Source organism: Ischnura elegans, chromosome 4 (assembly GCF_921293095.1).
Source record: "Ischnura elegans chromosome 4, ioIscEleg1.1, whole genome shotgun sequence".
NCBI lineage: Eukaryota > Metazoa > Arthropoda > Insecta > Odonata > Coenagrionidae > Ischnura > Ischnura elegans.
The window spans coordinates 85,462,550-85,487,900 of NC_060249.1; the positions used below are offsets into that span (position 1 = coordinate 85,462,550).

The 25,351-nt window shown below is 37.7% G+C and overlaps 1 protein-coding gene across 1 annotated transcript in view; it reads right to left on the minus strand.

The window, feature by feature from the left end:
* Nucleotides 1-200: 200 nt before the first annotated feature.
* LOC124156889 (extracellular tyrosine-protein kinase PKDCC-like) overlaps nucleotides 201-25,351 on the minus strand; it is a 104,915-nt gene continuing 79,764 nt past the window's right edge. The window contains exons 2-4 of the mRNA XM_046531377.1: nucleotides 5,770-5,883; nucleotides 3,603-4,135; nucleotides 201-625 (exon numbers count right to left, since the gene is read on the minus strand). Of these exons, the coding sequence (XP_046387333.1) occupies nucleotides 622-625; nucleotides 3,603-4,135; nucleotides 5,770-5,883 (651 nt within the window). The 3' untranslated portion in view covers nucleotides 201-621. The remainder of the gene's footprint in view (nucleotides 626-3,602; nucleotides 4,136-5,769; nucleotides 5,884-25,351) is intronic.

Sequence of the window (25,351 nt, forward strand, 5' to 3'; positions counted from 1 at the left end):
GTGATTGTACAAATGAGACTTTTTGACTAATCTTCATGATCTGTAATTATTTATCACCATAGAAATATACTTGAAGATTGTGTATTATAGTCACCCTTGGCCTTAAAACTGAAATGCTTGAATGTGGAAGGAGTGAAATGAGCGAGACAAGATTTTTACAACAAAATTTATAAAAATACATTCACAAAATATTTTCATGTTCAAGTTTTCTGACAAGGATTTTTAATTTACTTTAAATAAAATATCATTGATATTTGCATGTGAAAATATTATGAGTAGTCTTTTTTCACCGGAATCGAGGAAAATTCACTCGCCGATACACAAGTCCTTCCAACGACATTGGTTTTAATCCTCTTGCTGTGGGATGTTGATGAAGAATCCTTCAGTAGGAATGATTGCAATTGCATACTTATTACTTTATTATACTTTACTATATTACTTTTGCAGGCCTCAGTCCTATTCTGCAATGTAGTCGCACAGTCACCAGTGGTTCTTCTTCGGCTTTCAGGAGGTCATTAGTTTAACATTGCGGTACCCCTTCTGATTGTTCTGCTCCTATCTCAGTCTTGCATCTTGGTCTCCCATTCTTGGTACACGTCGGCGTGATCCACCGTGATAAAGTTACCTGACGGAAAAAATGCATGCGATAAATACATTAATGCACTATATAAACATATGTATATATGTACGATAAATACATTAATATTTACTTGTACAAGTATATATTTTTCAGATTGTATGAGGAATGAATGCACTCGATACTGTATACTTAGATTAGACGCTTTAGAAAGACTAAGAATTTTCATAAAAAAATGCATGATCCCTTCAGTTCTTCCTCCCATAAAATACAATGCAGTTTGCTTTATCGAATACGGAGTAAAATATTTACAATAATTGAAAATGGATTTTGAAATTTTATTACCTGTATTGAATTAAAAAATGATTGCGTTGTAAAATATACTTCTCATTGATTTTTATCGAAAATGCATGGCGCATTATGATTGTCATTCCAAGAATGCGATATAAGTTAAAACTTAAAAATAATCTCTTAATGCAGAATGGATAAAGATGTGGTATTTGGATATTGAATTTCCCATAGCCAGCATAAATATTACTAAGATAGCAAAGCTTCGAAAAATTATAATTGAAAAAATACATTCAAATAATATGACATACATAAACTCGAATAACAGCAGAAAGTATGTATCTTTCTGTGTCAAGTTTATGTTGTACCACGACAGTTTTACGTGGCACCTAGTTCTAGTCCTAGGGAAAAAATGGGTAAAACCAAAATAAATGAAATTCAATTTACTGCTATTTTTGTAACAACATTTTTTAAATTATTATTATTAGTGTTGTTTTAATTATTTTTTAAATTATTGTTATTTGCGGTTTATAAACCATTCATTATTTAAGGGAGACTATAGAAAGTAAAATGCCGTAAAAATAAATTGAAGCGTGTGAAAAATGTTTCGTGCACTGATTATAAATTGCTTGTACCTTAAACCCTAAGAGGGTGAAACATTTTGAGAATGTTTTTACCATCCTTTTCTTGACGCAGCTTGTTCTTGAGGCATGAAAATGCCACATCATTTTCTTTCAGTATGCCTCTATCAAATATTTCCGCGATAGATTGTTAAATGCGTAAGGTTAAACAATGGCAAATCTTTGATCACTCATGTGAACGGTTATCATGCCCGTACTGACTACTTTGTGAGTTTTTATGAAAAAGTCAAATTATAAAATTGATTTTCTCTGTTAGAAGTCCTCATGAAGTTCATAAATTTAGGCGCGCGGTTTATCTTAATCTCCTGTATTAAAGACGTTGCGGGCGGAGAGCAGCACATTTTAGTGGATAGAATTAAAAAAAAAAAGAGAAAAAAAAGTAAAAGTGAGAGCTTCATGGAGTAAGTGCTCTTCTCTCACAAATTTATTTGTTGAAATATCAGTACCTCAAGCAGAAAAAAATATAAATCGTTGTACACTAACCTCATTGTATTCACTGCAACATATAACAATAATGAGCCAGCTGAAAATTTTCCTCAAATATAGATTTTTCCCCGAGAAAAATCTTAATTAGGTATGTAAAAATAAGGATGGACTGCCTTTTAAGTCCTGTATTCATTGTAAAGCAACTCATTGTGAACCAGACGAATTAATGGGACATCATTTCGCCCGCTGCATAAAACAATTATATATTGAAATGTATTTTAGGAAACTTAGGGTACTTTTTACCTCTTGTCAGACAAAACTATCTCCCTTGCCAAAGAGAAAGGGCATAGCTGATTAGGGTGAAAAGGCGCCCCGCGGCGATTTTTCCCGCACTTCGGGCATTCAATTTGGAATGAAATAGGACTGCCCTCCCCATACCTCGCCCGCTAGAGGCCCACCAGGGCCGGCTAGCTCGAGAATACGATTTTCATTTTTTTTTATATCTCGGACTAGACAGCATATTTTACTGCGTTTTGCGGAATTTGAAATCTTTTTAATGGAGCAGATGCCCCATTGTTTTCGAAAATTTTCAGCAGGACCAAGAGAAATGGCGTCGATTTTAAAATTTCTCACGCCTGTTTTCATAAAATATATTTGAGAGGGCCACTAAGAAAAAATGTTTTCCGGAGGCGTTTTTAAATCCCTTTCGGCTAGTGTATTGGAAAAAACTTTTTAGGTGGTGGAACATCGCGAAAAAAAAAATTAGAATATGCGATTTTGGTCATGTTTGCCGTTTTTTTCTATACCCTGGCCCTCCATAACACCCATACATTACATACCATATTACATCTATTTCGTCCTCTCACGAACGCCCACACTCATAGCGATAGTAATGCCCTCCATAGGGACAGTTTTGTATGAAAACTGGCGCCGAAAATGGATTCAGGGCCCTTGAAAACGCTCAAGTAAGCTAAAAACATTTTAATGTGTGTGTGTGTTTAAGTTGGAAGTGCGCAAGCTCCCATGCCCTCCAATAGTTCACTGTTGGAATGTGGAAGGCTGATATTTTACCGGCCGTCCAAAATTGGTGCGTGTGCAAGGGGCCTGATGGATGCCAACGGACGCTTTTACTTTCAACTTCATAATTACGCCGAGTAAAGTCAAGTTATTGTGAACTAGACTTTAAATCCAATAATCGCTTTATTTATTAACCCTTAGAGTGCCGGGAAGCGCTATCGCGCTCATCCTATCTCTCGCGAAAAGTGCCAGGAGCTTGATAGCGCTCCTCCTGCTATGTCTCTCTTAGATGCTGATAGTTCACTAATAATTCAATAGTCAGTGTTCATTTTATTTTAACATTAACTATTTTCTTTCAATTATAAAAAATTAATTCACATTACCAACATTTCGTCAAATAATACATTTAAAAGGTGAAACCACATATAATAAAGATTTCTTAAAGTTTTTGAATATATACCTTAGTTGTTTTTGAGACCTAATTTTTTTCCTAACCTACTGCAAAATCAGCAAAAATGCCACGGCACTTTTAGCGTAGTACCTGGAAAATCGGTCGGCACTCAAAGGGTTAAGTTAATCAATACTAGTAAAATACGGCTGATGATGGGAAATTTTACTCTCCATATTATTCTATGCCTTGGCATCCTTCTCACCCTTTGGGTATGTGATAAGCCCCACCCACTCCATCTGGGATCGGTTGCGCTTGTGCCTCGAGTTCCATTGCCCCGCGGTAGTCTTTCGATACGAAAGTGGCGACCAGCCTCTCTGTCGCCTCCAGAATTTGCTGAGAATTCCATTTGGCAGTCTTGTAGGCGTAGAGAAGCTCCTGAATGTTCGGTTCAAGGGCAGAGGGGGCGTTGAGAGGTAGGAAGAGGCGAATGAAGTGCTGTCCAGCATGCCAAACATTCAATTTCTCGTTGTGTCCAACACAACGGCCTTCTATGCAGGGACTTAAGGTGTGGTCAACCCCGGAAGAGTCGTTCAGCATCTCCGATGGCAAGCGTTGCAGACAGTCGTAATTGGAGGTGCAGGAGGGCTCCGTGACTCCGACATCATCGACGTCTGATAGCTTGAGGGTGGTCCCACCGACCAGGACGAACTGGTGCCTCCGGAAATCATTCATGGCCAAAGATCCCAGAGGAGAGTGGGCCAAGCGGTGTAGGATGCGGGCCATTCCGAGGGACAACTGGAAAGAATGAGAACAAGTCACATGATGAAAAAAATTCAAAATCCTTTTTAACTTGAAGGACACACTTAAAATTTTTATCATTGATGCTGATTTTTTTTAAATTACTGAATCCTAAAAACATTTGCTCCATATCTGTTATTTCATTCTTTTTCACTTCTTTAGCCGTTTCTAATCCAGACCTGTTTCTGGGAGAAATTAAATTTGAAGAATTTTCATTTTAAAATGATATAACTTTCTGCTCACTAGTAATTATTGTGGCAGCTACATATTTCGCCATTCAACTTTACAGCACGAAAGAACACTTAAGTAGTTTAAATGTTTCCTAAATGGATCTGAAAATGTATGAATTTTTAATGTTGTTAAGGAGCAACATTTGGTCATAATCGGTTAGTAATAATGTATTCAAAAGACTTTTTTTCACACACCAAATTTTTTTTTGTATATAAGTGGGTTTAAAATTCTCGATTTCAGCGCCAGAGTTAATTTTGTGGCAATTTTCGTAACTTATTTCCATATTTTAGTTTCTTTTCTTGAAAATAAGAAAAATATTAATCGGATTGAGCTGAAACTATTTTAAACACGCAATGCATCCCGGAATTTATTTTTTTTTTCACAGTTCTGTCTAATCCTGCTGATAAGTTTGTTTAAAATCGATTATAAAACTCCTCCGTAACAGACAAAGTGAAGTTAAGAAATTCGTTAAAATAGTGTTGCAGAAGTTTTCAGGATTTAGAAAAGTCATTTTCCTTTCCATGTTAGCCTTATAGAGTTTCGTTGTGGGTTCCAGTCTACCCCAGCACATTCATTAGCGGTGTGAGGATTAATTTTATATTCTAAAGAATTCGTTATATTCTAAGAATGTAAAAATCATTGGTAATGTCAAAATAATCACTCGCTTAAATAACGACAAAATGGTTGAGCTCAAATACAAAGAAATATCAAAGGGACAAAATGAAAAAAAATTTACAACATTATATTATACAATACTAATCAAGTCCTTTATTGTTTGGAGGATGAAAGAATCCATGTATCTATCTAATTTGGTAAAATATATTTCTTAAAAATTGCTTCAGTCGGGCCTGGAAATATAGTGAGGTTATAATATAATCTCCTCAGAAAGATACCTAATTCTTAATCTATTCTTTATTACTCAAGCTAGTGGCGTAACTAGGCATATGCTTTGGGGGGGATGGGATGGCCTGGGGTGGGGACCCCCCCCCCTCAGGCAACAGGGGTTTCAGGAAAATTTTTGAAAAACGAGATGCCTGGAAATACATTTTACATCATTTCGGCGCATAAAATTTAACTTTAAGCAGATACAGTTTTTATGTGTCAAAACTACACAATAGTTTTATATAATTTTTTTACTTGCCTGAGGCTTTGAGGGGGGGATCTATCCCCTCAACCCACCCCATTGTTACACCACTGGCTCAAGCACTCTATGCCCAGCGCTTAACCCCTGAGTCTCTAGCGAGCATCGGTATATTTTGCAAGTAGGTGGAAAAAAATCACTTTGGGAGTGTATTCATCTCTTAGGTATGACGTGAAGTTTGGCTGCCGAATTCCCCATTTAATATGTAGCATTGGGAATAAAGATCAAGCTAATGCACTTAATTCTGGGTAAAACTTACTTTGAGTCGGTCTTCCCATGACAGTTGCAGCAGGATTACAGTATCAAGAGGATCCCCCAACTCGGTGATCATGGCAACAGGACTTACAGCATTAGATATGCAAGATCCAAGAACCTGAAAAAGGTGACAAGAAATCTCTCAGAACAAGGAATACAATAGAGACATGTTTTAAGCAGGATTCAGATACCTTCCTGTCCACGGAAATGAGCTTATTAGTACAATTATATTTTGAAAATTTTGGCAAAGTAAACATTTTATATAATAGGGTGGTTTCCTATTATTTTTTTATTGCCTAAATCGAAAGAGTACTACTCCAGGAGTGCGTATTTCACGATTTTAGATTTTTTAATGACGATATCTATTTTTCGCGATTAAACGAAAAGTGAAAATTTTCAAGCGCGCGAAAACGCGACGGCTAAGTTGGAATGATGGGAAAAGTCCGTATGACGTATTTCTGGTTCCCGCTGCCGCCCTGTGAGGTGGCCTTGAGGCGAGGCTTAGCGCTGATACGAAGCAGGCTGCTAGCGGGTAGCCTAGTACCCTGCTGGCTGGTAGCGCTTGGCTTAAATAAGGATTATTAATAACTTATCAAACGAGGAAAACTTTCCGACCTTAGCCAGTTTTAATAAGTGATTGTTAAGACATGTTTCCCTGAGCTCTGCGCCTCATGCATGCAATGGTAACCTCAGACGATGTATAACTCCTATCAACTCCTATAGAAACTAGGTCCCTGTGACGTCACGTGGAGTGGCATCGCATGGGCGCCAACCTGGCCCTTTTCAAATGAGGATGGACCATTGCCATTCGTCTAACCCGGTATTTCTAAAACAAAATAATTTGTATATTATGAATACGCTAATGGTGGGTAACGAATCGCAATCAATGCCATTCGTTTTCTTTGATGAAGGAAACCACCCTATTGAAGTTGAGGTGATATAAAAGGCATCACAAAAGTGCGTTTTAAATAAAAGACAGCCAGAGAAATAAGCAATCAAGAAAAATTATTATTTTTAATTTAGGTAATTTTAATTGCTCTTGTTATTATTGATTCCTCTTATATTAAAGAATGCTCTTAGAAATTTTATTTGTCATGGTTGTACTTTTTACTAGTAATTAGGAAGCCAATTAAACGACGACTTTCTTTTAAAATGGAGGGAACCAACAACCGTGTTTATTTTAAAACATCATAGCGATATACTTTGAAGCATACACATGCATATTCACAATACCTCCACCTCCAGATTTAGTCAAACAAACACTTGATCAACCCCTTCTCTTTAATACTCAACAAAATAAAAATTATTTGTAATAGCTACATTACAGAATCATTATATTTTTCAGCTCTTTCTATTATCCTTTCAAACCGGGTTTTGTTGCCTACTTTTTGTCACTATCAATGTTTTTACTAAACAGTCCATCTAAATATACCTCGCATTCTCGAAAAATAAAGACTGTTTTGTCTCTTGTGTGAGTGCCATTGTTGCTAAATACGTCTTTGGCTTCAGCGCACGACGCACAATTTGTCGGAGTTCCCAAATTTTTTAATTGTGTTGTGCGTAGTATTGTTTTAGTAATTAGCTCAGAGTCTTACTCTGAGATAATTAGTAAGCAAATTAAGCGACGATTTTCTTTTGAAATGGAGCGTTACCAACATCCTTGTTTCTTTTACAGCATCATAACAACATGCATGGAAACACACATTCCTGTTCACAACAATCATTGCAATTCTAATTAGACTGGTTAGAATGACGAAACGTTCGTAGCTACTCGATGAGTACATTGGCATACTTCATCATTATGATTACGTAGTTTGAAAAAAAGACGAACAAATATGGACGAAAGCGGCAGTGTTAATGACGTCCACTCCGGTTAATTGGGATGCATTGGAGCCGTCGTACTTTGCCGCAATTAAGCGTCCATCCCGTTTATCAGGAGCACTCCTTGAGTGTACATCACGGCCAAGATTTACTGCTAACTCCTCTGAATTCTCGATCAACACTACCCACCAGACTTGTTAGATTTATTGCGTACATTAATTGCGTACATTAATTGCGCACATTCATTGCGTTAAAGCTTCTTCCACATTACGCGTTGCTAAAGAGATAAACACCTTGTGAACTTGATGAAGCCTCATGGCAACAAAATTCTAGTTGCTTTCCGGATGGCATAATTGAGCTTAACATTGAATAATTTTTTTTCGGCTGCGGTAATCGAGAGGGAATAAAAGCGGATAAAATCCCTCAATTATTTCAATGATTAAGGAGTCGATTCAAAAGTGTAATGCTATGTTCAAACAATATGTATCTTCAAATTAGTACTATTTGGCAAATAGTACCGATAAGTGGGTCTCTATATGTTTGAATATCATTTATTGAACGCTGATTGTATCGTCGAAATTGACGTAACTAAACAAGCACGAATATAATAATGCTGATAAAATTTATTATCCCCATAATTAATAGTATTGGGATAATTAATGGCATCAACATGAAATATTTACGAAACCGTTGTCTTCGCCACTGCAACCGATGCGGTAGTAACCGAAAAAGAAGAACTTCAGTGGTATTATCTATTTATATGACACTTTTTCTTCATTTTCTCTTCATTTTAAAGATTTTAAACTGAGTTTGGGGACTAGAATTCATCAAAATGGTATTTGAAGGCGAGCTTTTACCAGTGACAATATTTTCCCGGTCGAAAATCGATCCTTCAGGGCTGTCGAATTTCCAAAGTCTTAGTGGTGGGTAAAGGCAGCTCAAATGGCTCAATGTCTGGTATAATCATTGATATCAGATGCATTACGGACTGAATGAAATGGATTGGCCGAAAAAATGATTCTCTGACATAGAAGAAAGCGTCTCATATCCATCGGTAGCTCCTTTGTTCTGAGATCAAATTCCCTTCCTATGAATGCTTTCCAGCCTGGTTTACGGGCAATTTAACTTCTTAATGCTTATGAAATTTTGCCTAGGGGCGAAATAGAAAAAAATATTTGCATTCTTTTTTGTTGGGGAGATTGAATGGTGATCTTTAATAAAAGTATCTGGTACTTCATTACGCCGAAATCCATTTCGCGTACAAAATTACGTGGTTTCAGAGCTTGGTTTTTTTGACGTGCTGCGGAAGGCCGATGATCGTTGCACCATGCTCACCTACAGTGCTCACGCACTGTAAATCCATTTTAATTAGCAGGCTCATTCAATTTGGATTATGGGAGAACTTTCCTGGGAAATATGAAATACTTCTTGGGAATTTTGAGAAATTTCTTTCTCTCCAGTCAGCGAAAATTCTCTCTCGATTTAGAAAGTCTGGACAGGCGAAATTCCCTTTTCGTGATACAGGCTCAGGCTTAAGTGCTTTTTTTTCGTTGAAAATCGTAAATTTTATGCGGATTTTTGCCATGGAAGGTTCAATACAACGAGGACTGAAACTATGATCAGTTATAGTTGTCGATCATTGTTGGTCAATTGTATTTGAAAATCGTTGATTTTAATAAGTTTATTTACTGGGATATGTGATTTTTTATTGGAAATACATAAAAACAAATCCAAGAATAAAAAGAACGTTTTCACCGCACCATCTTTCCTCATTTTCCTGAGACCATTAGAAACATCCCGTTTAGTATAATACATTCTCGTCCATTACGCAGCAGCTCAGCTTTAACAGCTAAATTCGATTAATATATTGTTTATAATTATAAATTCTGTCTCTTCGTAGTGTAAAGACATTGGAATTCTGTTTAATGGGAAACAAAAAAAGTTAAAATTCCATTCATAAGTCTTCTTGGGAGAAAATATGTTAATGGAGAAATAATATTTTAAATGATAAGTGTTAAATGATATTTTGTTTAGTATTTTTTGTTAGGATGCATTGAGTGTATCCAATTCTCTCCAAGGAAGGAATAGTAACTAGAAAACATGCGGTTATTTGCCGCGTCATAATTTTGTCACTCCTTTAGGAGTATGCGAGGGTCAAATGACCAGAAGAAGTCATTTTAACTCATGGAAGTATTTCCTTTACTCTCACTATACTTATTCCAGGGCCACGCACTCAATTGTATGAGCTACATAGTGGTATACCGTGCTATTTGTTTGATTATCTCAGAATCTGATATTACGGCCTTTTATTTTATTTCAATTTATGCCGGTAAAAAGGGCAGTAGCATAAAGTATAAAGTAATTTGCCTTCTGTTACCTCTGAGGTATCTTGAGATTATACAGCTCATATTGGTTATTCCAGCTCAATTTAACAAACGATTTATCCATACAATATGAAATTTTTGCATGAGTATATTAACCTAATAATAAGAATCTCAATATCGTTTTGCGAGTACAATGCTTTGTACTATTTTGGCGCTTTTTCCACATTTTTCTATAAAAGTTTCTCGAATCTTATAATTACTAATATTCCAACACCGAATAGTTATTAAAACATTTATTTTGATTCGTTTTTAAATCAATAATTCATTGGAAATTTCAATAGGGGTCGCATAAGGCGGCCAGGCATCCAGGTATTCTGGATTACTAACTTTCGTATTGCCTGGTGCACCGCAGAATGCCCTCTAAAGAGAAGGATGCCCAAAAATACGATATCCAGCTAAATTGAGATCAAGTGAAAATGTTTTTTCACATACCTTTTAGGTTTCAAAATAATCGTCGTATAAGCCCCATTAACTTTCACTGGGATTTAAAGTGGTGTATAATGAGTTTAGAGTGTTCTATTGAATTTTAATTTAAAGTACCTATTACGGCAATAGTAATCGGTAAGTGTTAATTTATCTTAAGGTGTTTATTATTGTTTTGAGGATACCTTATCTTTGGGACTTGGCTGCAAGTTACTTTAAAATAATTATAAGCTAAAATTAGGCACTCCTGTTGACATAACATTTTTTATAGTGCCGTAAACAGATTTTTTCGGCATGCATTTAGTTTTCAGTAGCCAATTAAACACCCGAGGAAGTTGAGGAACTGAAGCCCCCATCTTCATATCCTAAGCACGCTGCTGCGTTCATTGCTAAAGTTAGGCCAAAGGAAATTCCGTGAGTGTATTCTGGACATTCCCAGCGGAAACTACTTAAAATTCAGCGTGGAGGAACGTGCGCCCTAGGATACCGCCGAAAAACAAACCCTAACTCAAACACCTGTTAGAAGACGCGAAGTGCTCGCTGCTACACCAAATTAGTACGAGGGATGGAGTGAACTAAAAACAGCTCGATCACTAACTTCTTGCTTCCAATTAGGAGTATGATAGAGAGAGAGAGTTTAAATAAGTAAGCGATTTCATAAATCACCTCACTATATTCTTGTGCAGTGATGTATTTCTTGGCTCTTGGCCATTCCGTTTTTTATAAAATGCTCCACATTTAGTTTCTCATAACGCCAACTAAACATTATAGTGTTTAAAAAGCTATTGTAATAAACATAAATACGGTTTTGATGGAAAATTTGTAAATTATTATCAGAGCCCTAGAACTTTGTGATTGCTTAGTATGTACACCGAATTTTCTGCCGCGATTTATACTTTATACTAGCTCATTTTTTCCTTTAAAATTATCAAAGAAGTAAAATTTGCACAATATAGGCAATTATCGTCTGTTATAATTGAATTTTATTTATATTACCAAATGGCCAACACTTCCCAATAATGTAGAATTAGGGTGTGAAATGAGTGGACACAAACAGCTATATCTTCGAAAATTTTCCAATCTTGGGCCTCTTTAGTGAAGAGTATTTTCTTTAAGATACATACGGCACGGACGAGGGAGAAATTTTCCAAAACTAGTATATTTGACGTGAACTTACCCACTCAATTCCTCGATTCAGACATCATTTCTACCCCTTAGCAGCAATGCTAGAATAATTTGATGTGTATGGGTTATTATAGCATTACAAGTTCAGTCATGTTTATTATCATTATGGAAGCCACATCTAAGGCTCGGACATGTTTTACGAGAAAGAGGGTTCTTTGGGTTCAAAGCTTCGTCGCTGGTAGTTATTGAGCACCATATATTGAGCCTGGACTTTACGCTGGTCGAATATTTACCGAACGATGAGCATTCGAGTAAGGACAAGGGCAATGCGTTGCTGGATCCTTATGCAACCAGCCCCCTTCACTTCACGAGGATATACGAAAATGTTTTTGAATCCCACCGTAGTCCATCTGTTTATGGGACTCGCTACGCGAGGGAGTCAATTTCTGTGGAGCTCCAGAAGTACCTGTTAAACCCGCTAGATGGCAGCACATGCTTCAAAAGCTACGAGGACGGTGCCTCCCATAGAGAGTATTTATGGTGCCTCCTATAAACTCCTCTCCATCATTCATCTCTCAAAATCACCCCATTTATAAATCGCTTTCTAGAGAAGGGCTTTGAACAGTAGTGTTGTTACATGGTCAGAATTCAATGTAAACTACTTGCTTGTACTAATTGAATTTTCAGTTATTTTACTTGTGTTCGATGAACACAATAATTGCATGCTATAGTAAAATGATTAAATGCTAAGCGCCTATGCCGTTTATGAGAGTTAAAATTTTTAATTGATCTCAATTTCGTGCATTTTTTCGTCCAGCTTACAAATGAACCGTTTGGAGTCCCACAGCGGAGAAGGTATTAGGGAAATGATTACAAGTTAGCTATCAAACTCATCTGATGAAGTGCCAGTGTTGGTAATTTACACTTTGTCCCCATACTTACAAAAGCAGATATGCTTACGCCCTATTTCATCAGAGACGAATTAAATGGTGGACCACAGTCCCTAGTTGAAATATTGCTTTGACGAAACTTGCTTTTACGTATTTGCATTAAATCCAAAAAAAAGTACATAAGTCTTACGGAGTCTCTTCCATCCTCCGTCACAAGGAAGCTGCTTCCTGATTTGCATTAGCTCTCTGAATTCAATGGTGGATACCTATGGGGGCCGCCCCCCCCACTTGCGTGGTCGGCCGCATTGCCTAACATTGCAGAACCACAATTGTAACTTTTTTTACTTCATAAGAAGACATTTTAAGTCAGTATTATCAGTTTAAATGAAACTTTCTTAAAATTTGCATATGACTTCATTATTTGTCATTACGACAAAAGTAAAGGTAGCTCAAGATATCTTTTGCGCCCCCCCCTCCCAACTTGACTTTTTTATACATCCGCTATTGCCTGTATTTAGTTTCCTCTCAATCTCTAAGTTAGTTGTGAATTGCGTGCTTCTAATGTGAGATGAAATTAGGAATTGTATAAGGAAAAAGCAAGGTCTAATGATTTTTAGGCGAAAGAATGCGAGATAAATTTTTTGATATTTTTTGATAGCAACATAATTCCTACAGATAACATAAGTGACATGTAATACTGAAATCAGGTGCTTATAGTTACGTAAATAATGGCTTGAACCTCGCATCTGCTGTTTTTTACCAGCAGATTACGCATTCATACTGGCAGTGGCTGCAAGTTGCGATTTTGCGAAGGGACGACAAGTGAAAGTGAAATACATATGGTCAAAAATTGAAGTATTATTTTTTAACCAAAACTAGATCTCTACAATGGCAAATAACTTTTTGCCAAAGATTTATATCCCGAACATATTCAATGATATCATTTACTCAAATCTCTTACGAAGAGACGATTGTTTTTTCAGTGGGCAAATATTAAACGGTATGGTCAAGTTCAATCCGCCGCTCATTTAATGTGCGTGCTATCTCTCTACGTGTCCATACGTATTTTTTGTTGAAATGATTCAACTTTCGTTTTCACAGCTTCTTATCTTGTCGCTGAAGATAAGAAATTTTTTTAATACCAGATATGGAGGCTATTTTGTCGTTTTCCTCAAACGTACGTTTTGCGGAAAAATGCTATAGTTATTTTTGTAATGAATACCTTCCAATAGGGTGGTTTCCTATTATTTTTTTATTGCCTAAATCGAAAGAGTATTACTCCTGGAGTGCGTATTTCACGCTTTTAGATTTTTAAATGGCGATATCTATTTTAGCGATTAAACAAAAAGTGAAAATTTTCAAGCGCGCGAAAACGCGACGGCTAAGTTGGAATGATGGGAAAAGTCCGTGTGACGTATTTCTGGTTCCCGCTGCCGCCCTGTGAGGTGACCTTGAGGGAGGCTTGAGCGCTGATACGACGCAGGCTGCTAGCACGTAGCGCTTGGCTTAAATAAGGATTATTAATGCCCTATCAAACGAAGGAAACTTTCCGAACTTAGGCAATTTTAATGGGTGATTATTAAGACATGTTTCCCTGAGCTCTTTGCCTCATGCATGAATTGGTAATCTCATACGATGTAAAACTCCTATCTACTCGTATAGAAACTAGGTCCCTGTGACGTCACGTGGAATGGAATCGCATGGGCGCCAATCTGGCCATTTTCAAATGAGGTTGACCATTGCCATTCGTCTAAACTGGGATTTCTAAAACCAAATAATTTGTATATTATGAATACACTAATGGTGGGTAAGGAATCGCAATCAATGCATTTCGTTTTCTTTGATAAAGGAAACTACCCTATTCACCTAGCCCTATTCTGTTGATAATATTTCTCTTTGCTAACAATATTCGAAGAAAGAAAGCCAATCATGTAAGGCAAAGAAAAAAGAATTCAAATTATTTTGTCAGCGACAAGAACTGGAAATAATATCTCAGGTTATTTTTGCTGCGTTTACCGACATTGAGAGAAGATGATGAAAATTCCCTTTCATTGTTCCAAATGTAGTTCAGTCAACCAACGTGAAGTAGGGAAAAATCGTTTACACGCAAATTTTTGAGCAGTGGTATGGCCAACCATGTGCAAAGCTTTGCCGGGTCACAATCGGCATTTTTTTACTGAAATGCATTATTTGATACTGTGGATAGCCAAAATAATATTTGTTTTCAGGTTGTTATGGTGGCTAGAGTGTTGGCCCTCCACCCTTTGCATCCGAGTTCAAATCCGGTTGGCGGCGGAGGTTTTTCAGAGATTGCGTTATACGTATTTGAGTAGTATTTGATTCTATCCCGGCGAATGGTGGCAGTGAATATCTGCCATAAGTTCAAAATAATAAGAAAACTTCAAAGTCATCAAACACTTATTATAAGCAAGCGACGTCTTTATTGTTGCGGTGTATGGACTATTAGTGGGAAAACCGATATGTAAGTGAGGAAACGCTCGCAAGAATGCGAAAAAATACAACGAACCACTTGAGAACGATGCGAGGAGGAGAGGAGTAGCTGAGACGCGGTGATCCACTCGTTAGGAACACGTGACGTCATCCACTTGCCTGCGTAGGGTTAAGACCGCCAATTTTTCGCCCCGATTTTCTGGAGAATAGGGTGGTTTCCTATTATTTTTATTGCCTAAATCGAAAGATTATTACTCCTGGAGTACCTATTTCACGCTTTTAGATTTTTAAATGACGATATCTATTTTTCGCGATTAAATGAAAAGTGAACATTTTCCAGCGCGCGAAAACGCGACGCGTTAGTATGAATTCCGGGAAATCTCTCCGTGTGACGTATTTCTGGTTCCCGCTGCCGCCCTGTGAGGTGACCTTGAGGCGAGTTGAGCGCTGATACGACGCAGGCAGCTACCGGGTAGCTGAGTACCCTGCTGGCTGGTAGCGCTTGGCTTCAATAAGGACTACTAATACCTTATCAAATGAAGAAAACTTTCCGACCTTAGCCAGTTTTAATAAGTGATTATTAAGACATGTTTCCCTGAGCTCTGCGCCTCATGCATGCATTGGTAACCTCAGACGACGTATAACTCCTATCTTCTCGTATAGAAACTAGGTCCCTGTGACGTCACGTGGAGTGGCATCGCATGGGCGCCAATCAGGCCCTTTTCAAATGAGGATAAAAATGGACCATTGCCATTCGTCTAAACCGGTATTTCTAAAACGAAATAAATTGTATATTATGAATACAGTAATGGTGGGTAACGAATCGCATTCAATTCCTTTCGTTTACTTTGATGAAGGAAACTACCCTATTAGGGGGAAAATCGAAAAACTGAATAATAAGGTATCCTTCACTATTTTTCAAATTAGATCACAATCGACGGTGAACAAGCCAAAAAATGAATGCTCTGAATGATCTAAGCCGCTGATACACATTTAAAACCTGCTATTACAACCTGTATTCATTCATCCTCATATAATAATCTTTACTTCGGCATTTTGGACGGCGTACCGTAAAATATTTTTTTTTCTTTATTCCTTCAATATTTTTTCGGGAGCATAATCCTATGGTTACCTAATGAAACGAAAAGCACACCCTTATTCCCTGCATTTTTGATAGCCTCCGCGTCCCCAGCCTCGTATTGGAGCCAGGGAGAGTTTATGCATGAGTATGAAGGGAGAGTCTTCTAGTTGAGGAAGTTTTCGTTTGATTATTCCCTCCCAATTCCCTCCTCGACGCCACTGTTCCCGGAACCGAGTCTAGATGGCTGTAGTGTGCCCCCGAGAGACGACCCGACCCCACCTTGTCGAATAATTACGTATGTATGAGGGCTGGCTGAATTCCACAAAGGGTGCCCCAAAAATAATTGTCTTCCGCGAGGAGTCAGGGACTCAGTGCCTTGCCTCTAACTCGTCGAGTTCACTAAATGGACGCACAGAGGGCGCAGACCAGCGAAAAAAGAGACAGTCAACGCCCGCGGCGTAGAAAGGCCAGGTTAATTCCACGGTCCAATGGGAAAGTAAGGCATTGCCTTATTGGATGAGTGGGTACGGAACGCTGTACCAGGTGGTGTTGAGGAATATGTTTTTTTTTATATTTGACCTGGCCTTAGAAGAAGGATTTCAGATTTAAAAAAAATTAAAGTTAGATGCTCTGATTCCCTGATTTTATAATGCAGGTAGCGTGGTGACCTTCTGGGTGATGTAATTAGTTTTTTTAATCCCCAATCGTTCGCGAGTTTATTATTATTATTATTACTGAGCGAAATGGTTTCGAATTAGCACTTCGCGAGGTGGTAGCTTTGGAAATCAAGCGTTTAGCCGATCAAGAAGATAAATGTATAACATCCGGAAATAATCATCATCACCATCATCACAGGTCAACAATCCTAGGATTGGTTCGACGCAGATCTCCACTCAGTTCTTCTATCAGCTAATCTTTTCACACCTACGCAATTCTTCTCTTTCACATCCTTCTTTAATAGTTCCATATATTTCGTTCGAGGTCTTCCTTTTCCGTTCTTGCCTTCCACTTGCCCCTCGACGATTGTCTTCATCAGGCCATCATGTCTCAAGATGTGGCCTATAAGGTTGTTCCGTCTTCTTACTAAGGTTTTCATGAGGCTTCTCTTCTCTCCTACCCTTCTTAGGACTTCCTCCTTACTAACTCGGTCGATCCATTTGATCTTCATCATTCTTCTGTAGCACCACATTTCAAAGGCCTCTATCCCTGCTTCTTCGCTGCGGTCATTGTCCATGCCTCACTTCCGTATAGGAGCATGCTCCACATGTAGGTTCTAAAAAATTGTTTCTTTACTTCCATATTTAAGTTTCCCACCGTAGATTTAAGTTAAAAATCAATCAATAATAAAAAATATTGCACCTTTTCCTAAGAATGTTCACATTTCCAGGAAAGGCCTCCAACCCTTTTGAAGAAACACTGTTTCAACCCCTGATCGACCTGTTTGAGGAATGAACATTTTTTGCATTGGTTTACTTAATAAAACTCATGTTCACAGTAAAATAGATAGAATAAGCTTTGTAAAGTCCACGCACTATTTATTGTTACATCCCGACTGGTTTCAGCACTCCAGTAAATCTCAAGGTAAATACACTTGCTTCTAGTGGCGAGAGCTCTATAATCTTCAGACAAATGTATTGGTATTAAGGCACATGTCACAGCAAGTTAATGTTTTTGATAACGTCAAGAGATTGTTTTAATCAGTGTGGGAGTACTAATTAATAGTATAGTTGCCTCCGTTTCTGATTTTGAGCTATGATCATTTAAATAGTTCAATTTTTCGCCAACGTATAAATATCTTTGTTGACCATCTCAAGGGCTATTGTAAAACCACAAAACATTTAAGCAACATCAAAAAGTAATAAAGATTAATTACAGTAACATAGGCATTTGGGTTATAACATTAAATAATTTCTCATTTTTTATATGTGACAGCATTTTTTTAATATAATAAGGTTGATAACATACCTTAAAGATCTTTATGAACGTGTGAAATAGCTTTCTGACAGTCTTTAAATGTTGAACATGAATAGAGCAAAAAAATCAGATTTTTAAGTTTAAGATTTTTTTAAGGTTGGAAATTGCAAAAAAAAATTCATTCGCGATTGAACATTTCCACATCTCACCGGACACCTTTTGCGACAGTGACCGTGCATAAATTTCACAAATTCTGGGTTGGGATTGATCTTGTATTCCCATATTGAATATGCAGAGAAGTGAATCTCAATGGAAACTGTAATGGTTCGTTATCGTTGCTACGCAAATATTTTGATTTCAGTTCTATTTTTGTCTTCAATATTAAATGAATTATTTATCCTCAAGGTAAAGAGCTCTTTCGTGCTGAATATGATTTATCCTGGCTATATGTGCTTTTACTTTGTTTCGAAAGTCACGTGGAGTAATGCATATAAACTTTTCGAGGATTATTGCGGGCGTGACTCTCATTGGCCTCGTAAGTCCTCGTGAATTTATAAAACACGCCTTTTCAACAATAAAAGAGAGCCAGTCAGCGACATGAAAAGAATAACGGGCAAATTCGGCTCGTTCTGGACTGGATTGGTGGAGTTAACGCAGCTAATCAAGTTTACTTAAATTCCACAAGGAGTAAGCAAACGCTTCGTAAACTCCTTTGTTCCTTTCACGCTTCAAATCCAATATTTATGCCGTATTTTTTTTCTGATTCTCCACCATAATATGGCAACGTTTCTGCGCTATCACATCGCTTGTTTCCCTTTTCTGGTAATAATTCAATATTTTTTCATTAAATTACGGTATAAGGTATTGTTTTCCACTCCTCTTTTGAAGAGTACTTCGCGTATATTTTTACCGTGTCTCCATAAATATACATCTGCATCTACAGAATATCCTGCGACCCATAGCTAGAGTGTTTGGAAGAGGTTTGCCAATTGTAAGAATGCACCATGCAGTTTGTTTCCCACATGCACACTACAGGTTAATATAAGTACACAGGACAATGATAATAATAATTAAAAGTAACACGAACACATTCGTGCGAATGATGTGAGCTATCACCAAGCTTGCAAGACTTCATGCAACCCGAAAATATAACACCAATACAGATAGGATAGGATACAAAAATATGCCAAGGGTTTGTAATTTATATAGCTATATTCATGCAAGGTTAGAAATAAGCAAAGGGTTTACAACAAGAACAAATGAAGATAAAAAAATGCTCAATTATGGTAGGATTAAGAAAATATACAGTGAAAATGCAGCAAAAAGAAATACGATTGAAAAAAATAAATATGCCATTAGTCTTCCTGATTGAATTCCGCGATAACTTATATGAATCTATAAATTGTAGCTATCCCTCATAGTATGAGGAAAGAATGGCACCTTATATCTATCTTTTATGCATTCTATATCCTTTATCTTCTTCTGATAATCCCTTCTACCGCAGTATTGCGGTAAAAAAAGGGTATTTTTCTTATCGTCTGAGGAGAACTCCTCTCCAAATCCGCTAAGTTTTAGCCTATAGTTTGCCCTAAGGTCTTGTGAAGATTTTCAGCCTAACTCACATGCTGGATACGCTGAATTTTTAATCGTAGTAAGTCATCCGAATCTGGCCGCTCTGATCTATACACCATTGATTTCAGCTCATAAACCAACCACACAAAGTCATAAGGGTCCTTTGCTCTGCCCTCACTTATCAAAACTAAACTTCGGAACGGATCACTGCGTGAGTGACTGGGCTAAATTTGCAAAATTCCCTGCTCTACTCGTTCCAATCCTAGAAAAGTTATACGGTAGCGTTTTTGTCATATTTGTTCCAACTTTGTTGAAATGATGAATTTCTCTCTCAAGGCCAAATTGCCGCAGTAGTATTAATGTTTTGGGGTTTGAGCGAGAAAAGTTTACGCACGTGAGCTGAGCGAGACTGCATTCCGTTTTTGCTTTCCTTTTTTTTTTTATTCGTCTATCTCTGTCATTTTTGGAGAGAATCGGAAAAAGTTTTCCTCATATTGCGGCTTTGAAATCAAGTCTCTCTAGTGTTCACGGTGAGTTTGAAGCCCTCTCGCAACACATATTCACCCCATTTCCCTAAATTGATTGCTAGGATATGAGGTTTACCTTGTTCTTTTACCGCGAGAAGCACTTGGGACTTACAGAGAACCAGGATCTATCGATTGAGGGACTACAAATGTGCCTGTAATTCTTTCATGGTTACAGCATCCTTTTAAATCATGTATAGAATGCAGTGTCATGATATTTGCATAATATACACTCAGTTTTTATTGCAACCATGGACGGAATACTTTAAAATGGTGCATCAATCAATGTGGGAATAATTTTGAGACGATATCAATATATTTAATGGAACATCGAAGCCCAGAGTAGTGATGTGCAATGCTTAGATGTGATAAATTCTTGTAAATCTAAAAAAAACCTTCCTTATGGAAAAATTGTAGGTTTTTACCCGCAGGAATATGAGGTTTTCTCTGTAATTGCATTTCTTTCCTGGTTATGTGGTGGCTATTAAATCATACGCAGAATGTAGTTAGTGAGGTTGCATCATCAGGTTTTTTTTTAGTAACCTACGTGATACATTTGTAAACGGAAATAGGTGTATACTTGTAAGCATAAATTAATTTGAAGACAATTTAGTGTTTTGCATGAAAATTAGCTCGATATTTTATTTTATTTGAGTAATTTTTTCACAAAGAGTCGTAATGCCAATTTATAGTGAAAAGTTTTAACAATTACATAAATTAGGCACAATACAATATCAATTAAAAACTAACAAAGAATTAACCAGTAGAGGAAGGAAAAAATTTAATTTGCTGACAGATGGGACAAAGCTTGAGCGGCGAATTTCTTGCATGATAGTAAAACGGATCGATGGAAGGAGAGAGCGAATTTAGAAGGTAGAAAGCCATTTGTTGGCAGTTATGTTCGGCAATATTGAAGCTAGGACAGCTGATGTCCGAAGTTATGATAAATTGTGTTTTGCTTGAAATTCTCATGACCGTAAAATCATGTTTCTTCTGAAAATAGTTTTTTACTTGGACGATAGTCGGCACATATGTTTTCGATCCCTCATTACTTAATGACGTTACCTGTTAAATATTTCGAGTCTACAGTCGTGTAATCGGTCGTGAAATTTGCTTATATGGATACGCCAAAACACCTAAGGTCGTGTCCCTCGTTAACCCATGAACGGCTAGCGTGCCCATATGGGCACAGCTGCAATGGTTTTTAGAATTGCGTATAAATTCCGACGCAAACATTATAGAGCATTCTGTATTCGCCAAAAATGATTACAATGTATCATTTTATTCGGTTCGTGTGCTTACGGCCAGCATTTGCACCAGCAGGTGACTGTGGCATGATAGGTATTCTTACTCACTCGGTTCGAGGCGGTAAAAGAGGAAAAATGGCGAAGTGTCTTCAGTAAATGCGATTTTTTTCCTTTTTATTTTTGATTCTCGGATAACTATTTATTCTTGTCCTTATAATGAATGTTGTCAACTTCGGTTTCTTTTGCCATCATTATGATATCTTACGTATTAGACAAGGAATTTGAATTTATTTTTGGGTGATTCCATATGGGCACGCTAGCCGGTAGCCGGGGGTGTCTTTTTTGGCAGGTGTCTTTCACTACAAACGTTGTTATTGGGGCTGTTATCAAATAATTTCGATATAAAACGCTAAGTCTTTGTCAACCTTTCATTATTTTCTTATGCCAACCGATTTTAACGACTTCAATATTTTTTCTGTATTTTTTGTAATATTTCCATTAATTTTTAGTACAAAAAATACACTTTATACCATTCAACACTTTTATTCATGGTGCTTGCGTTTTACTTTGCTCACCTATCTAGTATGAGGAATGATAGGGTTATTTTCTACCACCGGTATACATAACCAACAATCAAAGGCATGGTGGAAGGAGAAAGGATGTTTGATAAATGCAATGATGAAGCTCATTATGAAGCGCTTTGCACCGTTAAGGTAAGGTATAAAACTTTGAGACAGTAAAAAGTAAATTGAACCTTGATCAAATTGACCACATTGAACGTGGCCAAATTTTCCAACTAAGCCCAATTCCTGGTTGTTAGTCGCAGGGATACAATCAAGGCGAAAGTTAACAAGCAACCATTACAAGCTCAATCAGTTTTGTCCCGAACAGGATGGAGGAAACATAAAAATGACCAAGACATACGCTTAGGCACGAGATGACTTGTCATCCGCTAAGATTATATTCCTCGAAATGAATTTCGCTGCATTTCCCGGTAAATCCCTTGTTGAGGTTTTCGAAATGTTCATGATGTAAGAAATTTATTTTTCTCTGCTCTGTTCTATTCTGACAATGAGTGGTATTTGCTGTCTGCAGGAAGAGTATTTTTGGGAGAGTGGCGATGAGGAATGTTATCAGAGGAAAAAAAATGGTGATGGTCCACATGAAGCTATCTCCTTGATGCTGTCATTTTAAATGCCTGGATCTGTATGGAAAATTCTGGTTCCGCAGTAAGCCTTTAGGCGAGAGATTGCACAAGTCTTTTGGTAACGAAGATGTACCTTTCCCAGACCTGTTGGTCGTGTTTATCATTCCCTATCAAGTGCAAACAATCATAGAAAGTCTTATTTCATAAGGTATGATGGCAGTGATAGCAAATTTGTCCCGTTTGATAGATGCCGATGTTCTTATGAAGAATATTCTTCCCGCGCGCGATCAAAATGTGTTATGTGCGACGTGGGTCTTTGCCTCCAATAAAATTATGACTACCATACTCGGCTATTGAAAACCCAATTTATAGTATTCAAAGACTCTACCAGCGATATAGGACTAATTTTGTTAATAAATCCATTGATAACAGGTGTTTTCAGTCAATAACTCTTTTCAAAACTGATTTTTATACTGTTAAGTACTTTGGACGGCTAAAAACATTTAAAACCTAAAACATAAAGTAAAGTGATTTGAAATTACTTCCAATTGCCAAATAAAATAAGTTTTATATGTATATGCAAAAATATATAGCGTAATACGCAATAAAATGAGAATTATGATGGCACGAGCGATTTTTCTGCAAAATGCAGACCGGTGGCCAGAACGGCTAGCGTGCCCATATGGGCACACCCCATCAAGCAAGAACGAATCATAAGAATTTTAAAACTAAGTGTTTATCTGAATGCTAGGGCAGTGATTCAGCAGTATTTAACGGAAAAACAAAATAAAACTCCGAAAAAAAACTCCGCTGTTAAAGGGTTAATGTCGCTATGTGATTGAAGGAACCAGGATAGTGTAGCGGTTGCACAGTGGCCTGAAAGGCAATGGTCCGTGGTTCGATTTCCACCCTAGTGGATGAATTCCCCATAGCACTGATCTTATCATTTTCGTATATTTTTAAACAAATCATAGGATTTGTTGACTAATGATGACGATGATCAGATAATTCATACCGTATTCCATGAAAGATACTCTTGGTCCATCAATGAAATCTAAACGTTGGCAATTGATAACAAGAGGGCCGATCTTTTTTCAACCTCCGATAGCTCAGTAAAAAAAAACCGACAGACGGGTACTGCGCAGATAGGGCAACTGCGGGTCCCCCGCACTACGCGCCCAAGTCATTTTTGGCCGTAAGTTGTTAGTTTAAGGCTTGTAGTTATCTCATTGACTACAGTACCTCAATTGATTCTCCTGCCAAGAGTGCACTGCGGAGCGACAGCCAGAAAACTCGCCGAACGGCTTCAGCACTGACATATATGACCTTTATTTACCCATATTTACCAATGACCTTTATGCCGATTAAAGAGAATTTTTTAATGCTATCTGGCTAGAGTGTGAAACAGTGTGAAACATTACGTCCACCCTTATTCGAAACAAAAGAAGAGAGACGCTGACTTCTGGAAGTGTTCTGATCCACGACTACAACCGTTATCTTAGCGCTGATGTACCCCAACTGCTCCTTGAGCAATTTCAATGGGGCATTTTTGATCACCCACCGTGTAATGCCGACCTAGTGCCGCGTTACTTTCATCTTTACGCTGTAATGAAGATGTGGCTGGGAGGGAAGCGTTTTCAAACGGGCGATGAGCTTCAGGACAAAGGCAAAAATCATTGGTAGTCATTGGCGGCAACATCCTATGAAGAAGGTGGAGAAGGGCTTGCCCACTGGCACGACCAATTCCTTAAACGCCGAGGCGATTACGTCGAAAGGACACCACAAGTATGCTCAATGAAATAATTTTTAATCATTCATTTCCTCTTCTGCTCATGGCCCATCGAAGCTTGAAAAAAAAATAGGCCTCGTATATTTTTTCTGTGAAATAAAATCACCTTTCCCTGAGGGATACATTAATTCATTACCAAAATGTAAACGGCTGTGTGTCTCTCGCTCAAATGATAACCATCTTATCATAGTTTAAAAATTAATGGTAATATGCGTTTGGATCCTGGAATTGTAATTCCCATCTTGCAATGTCCCTGGCCATGGATAAGGTTTCTCAAGGTCCTACGACCAAATATTTCTGCTCCGCTTTGCGTTGCTGCCGGTGAAAAATTGCGTTCCACGTCCAAACCGTGAGGTTTCTAATTGCATTCCTTCCGCTGCGTGTTTTCGCAGAACCAGACTGCGACCTCTCCAGGCGGGCCCCGATAGTTTATTCTACTGGCTGTAAGCACACCGAGTTTTTCATCGACCGAGTAAGCATTTTGGTGTGGACGTTTGAAGATAGAACATGTCGTTTTTTCTCGATGTGTTGAGACTGCTGTTGGAAATACCTTGTGGCACAGCTGTGGGTTTCAGCTCTTGGATTAAGAAAGGGTAAGTTGTATTCATAATTCATTTTTACTATCGCAAAAAATATCTTTATTAGATCCTTCGTCACATTCACGTCGTCTGTTACTTTGCTGAATTGAGTGATATATTTTGATACGCATTTGAGTATAGGTAAGGTAATGGTTTTTTGAAATTAAAGCCTTAAGGTGACGGATGACTTTACTGATGGAATCATCCTTGTCTTCATCAGTGTTCAATCTGGCAGACTGAGTGTTGAAATATTTTATGCTCACCATTCCAGTTGAAAAATATCTTTTCTCCGATTAGGTTCGTGGGGTCAGGTTGGCTTGGCTTTCCCGGTTCACATTCTGAATTTATGCTGAAATGCATTATTTGATCTTGTGGGTGGCGTAAATAATTTGGGTTCAGATTGTTATGGTGGCTAGAGTGTTGGCCGTCCACTCTTTGGATCCAGGCTCAAATCCCGACGGTGGCAAGTTTTTCAGAGACTACGTGATCAGCACTCAAGTGCTTGTTGGAGAGCACTTCGAGCACATTCCTTTGTCCTTCAGATGGGAGGTTAATGCGATGTCCCCTTGCCACCTTAAGAGGAGGTATATTCGGACGCCATTTCAAAACAATTTTTACAATAAAAAATTTTTTTATTGTT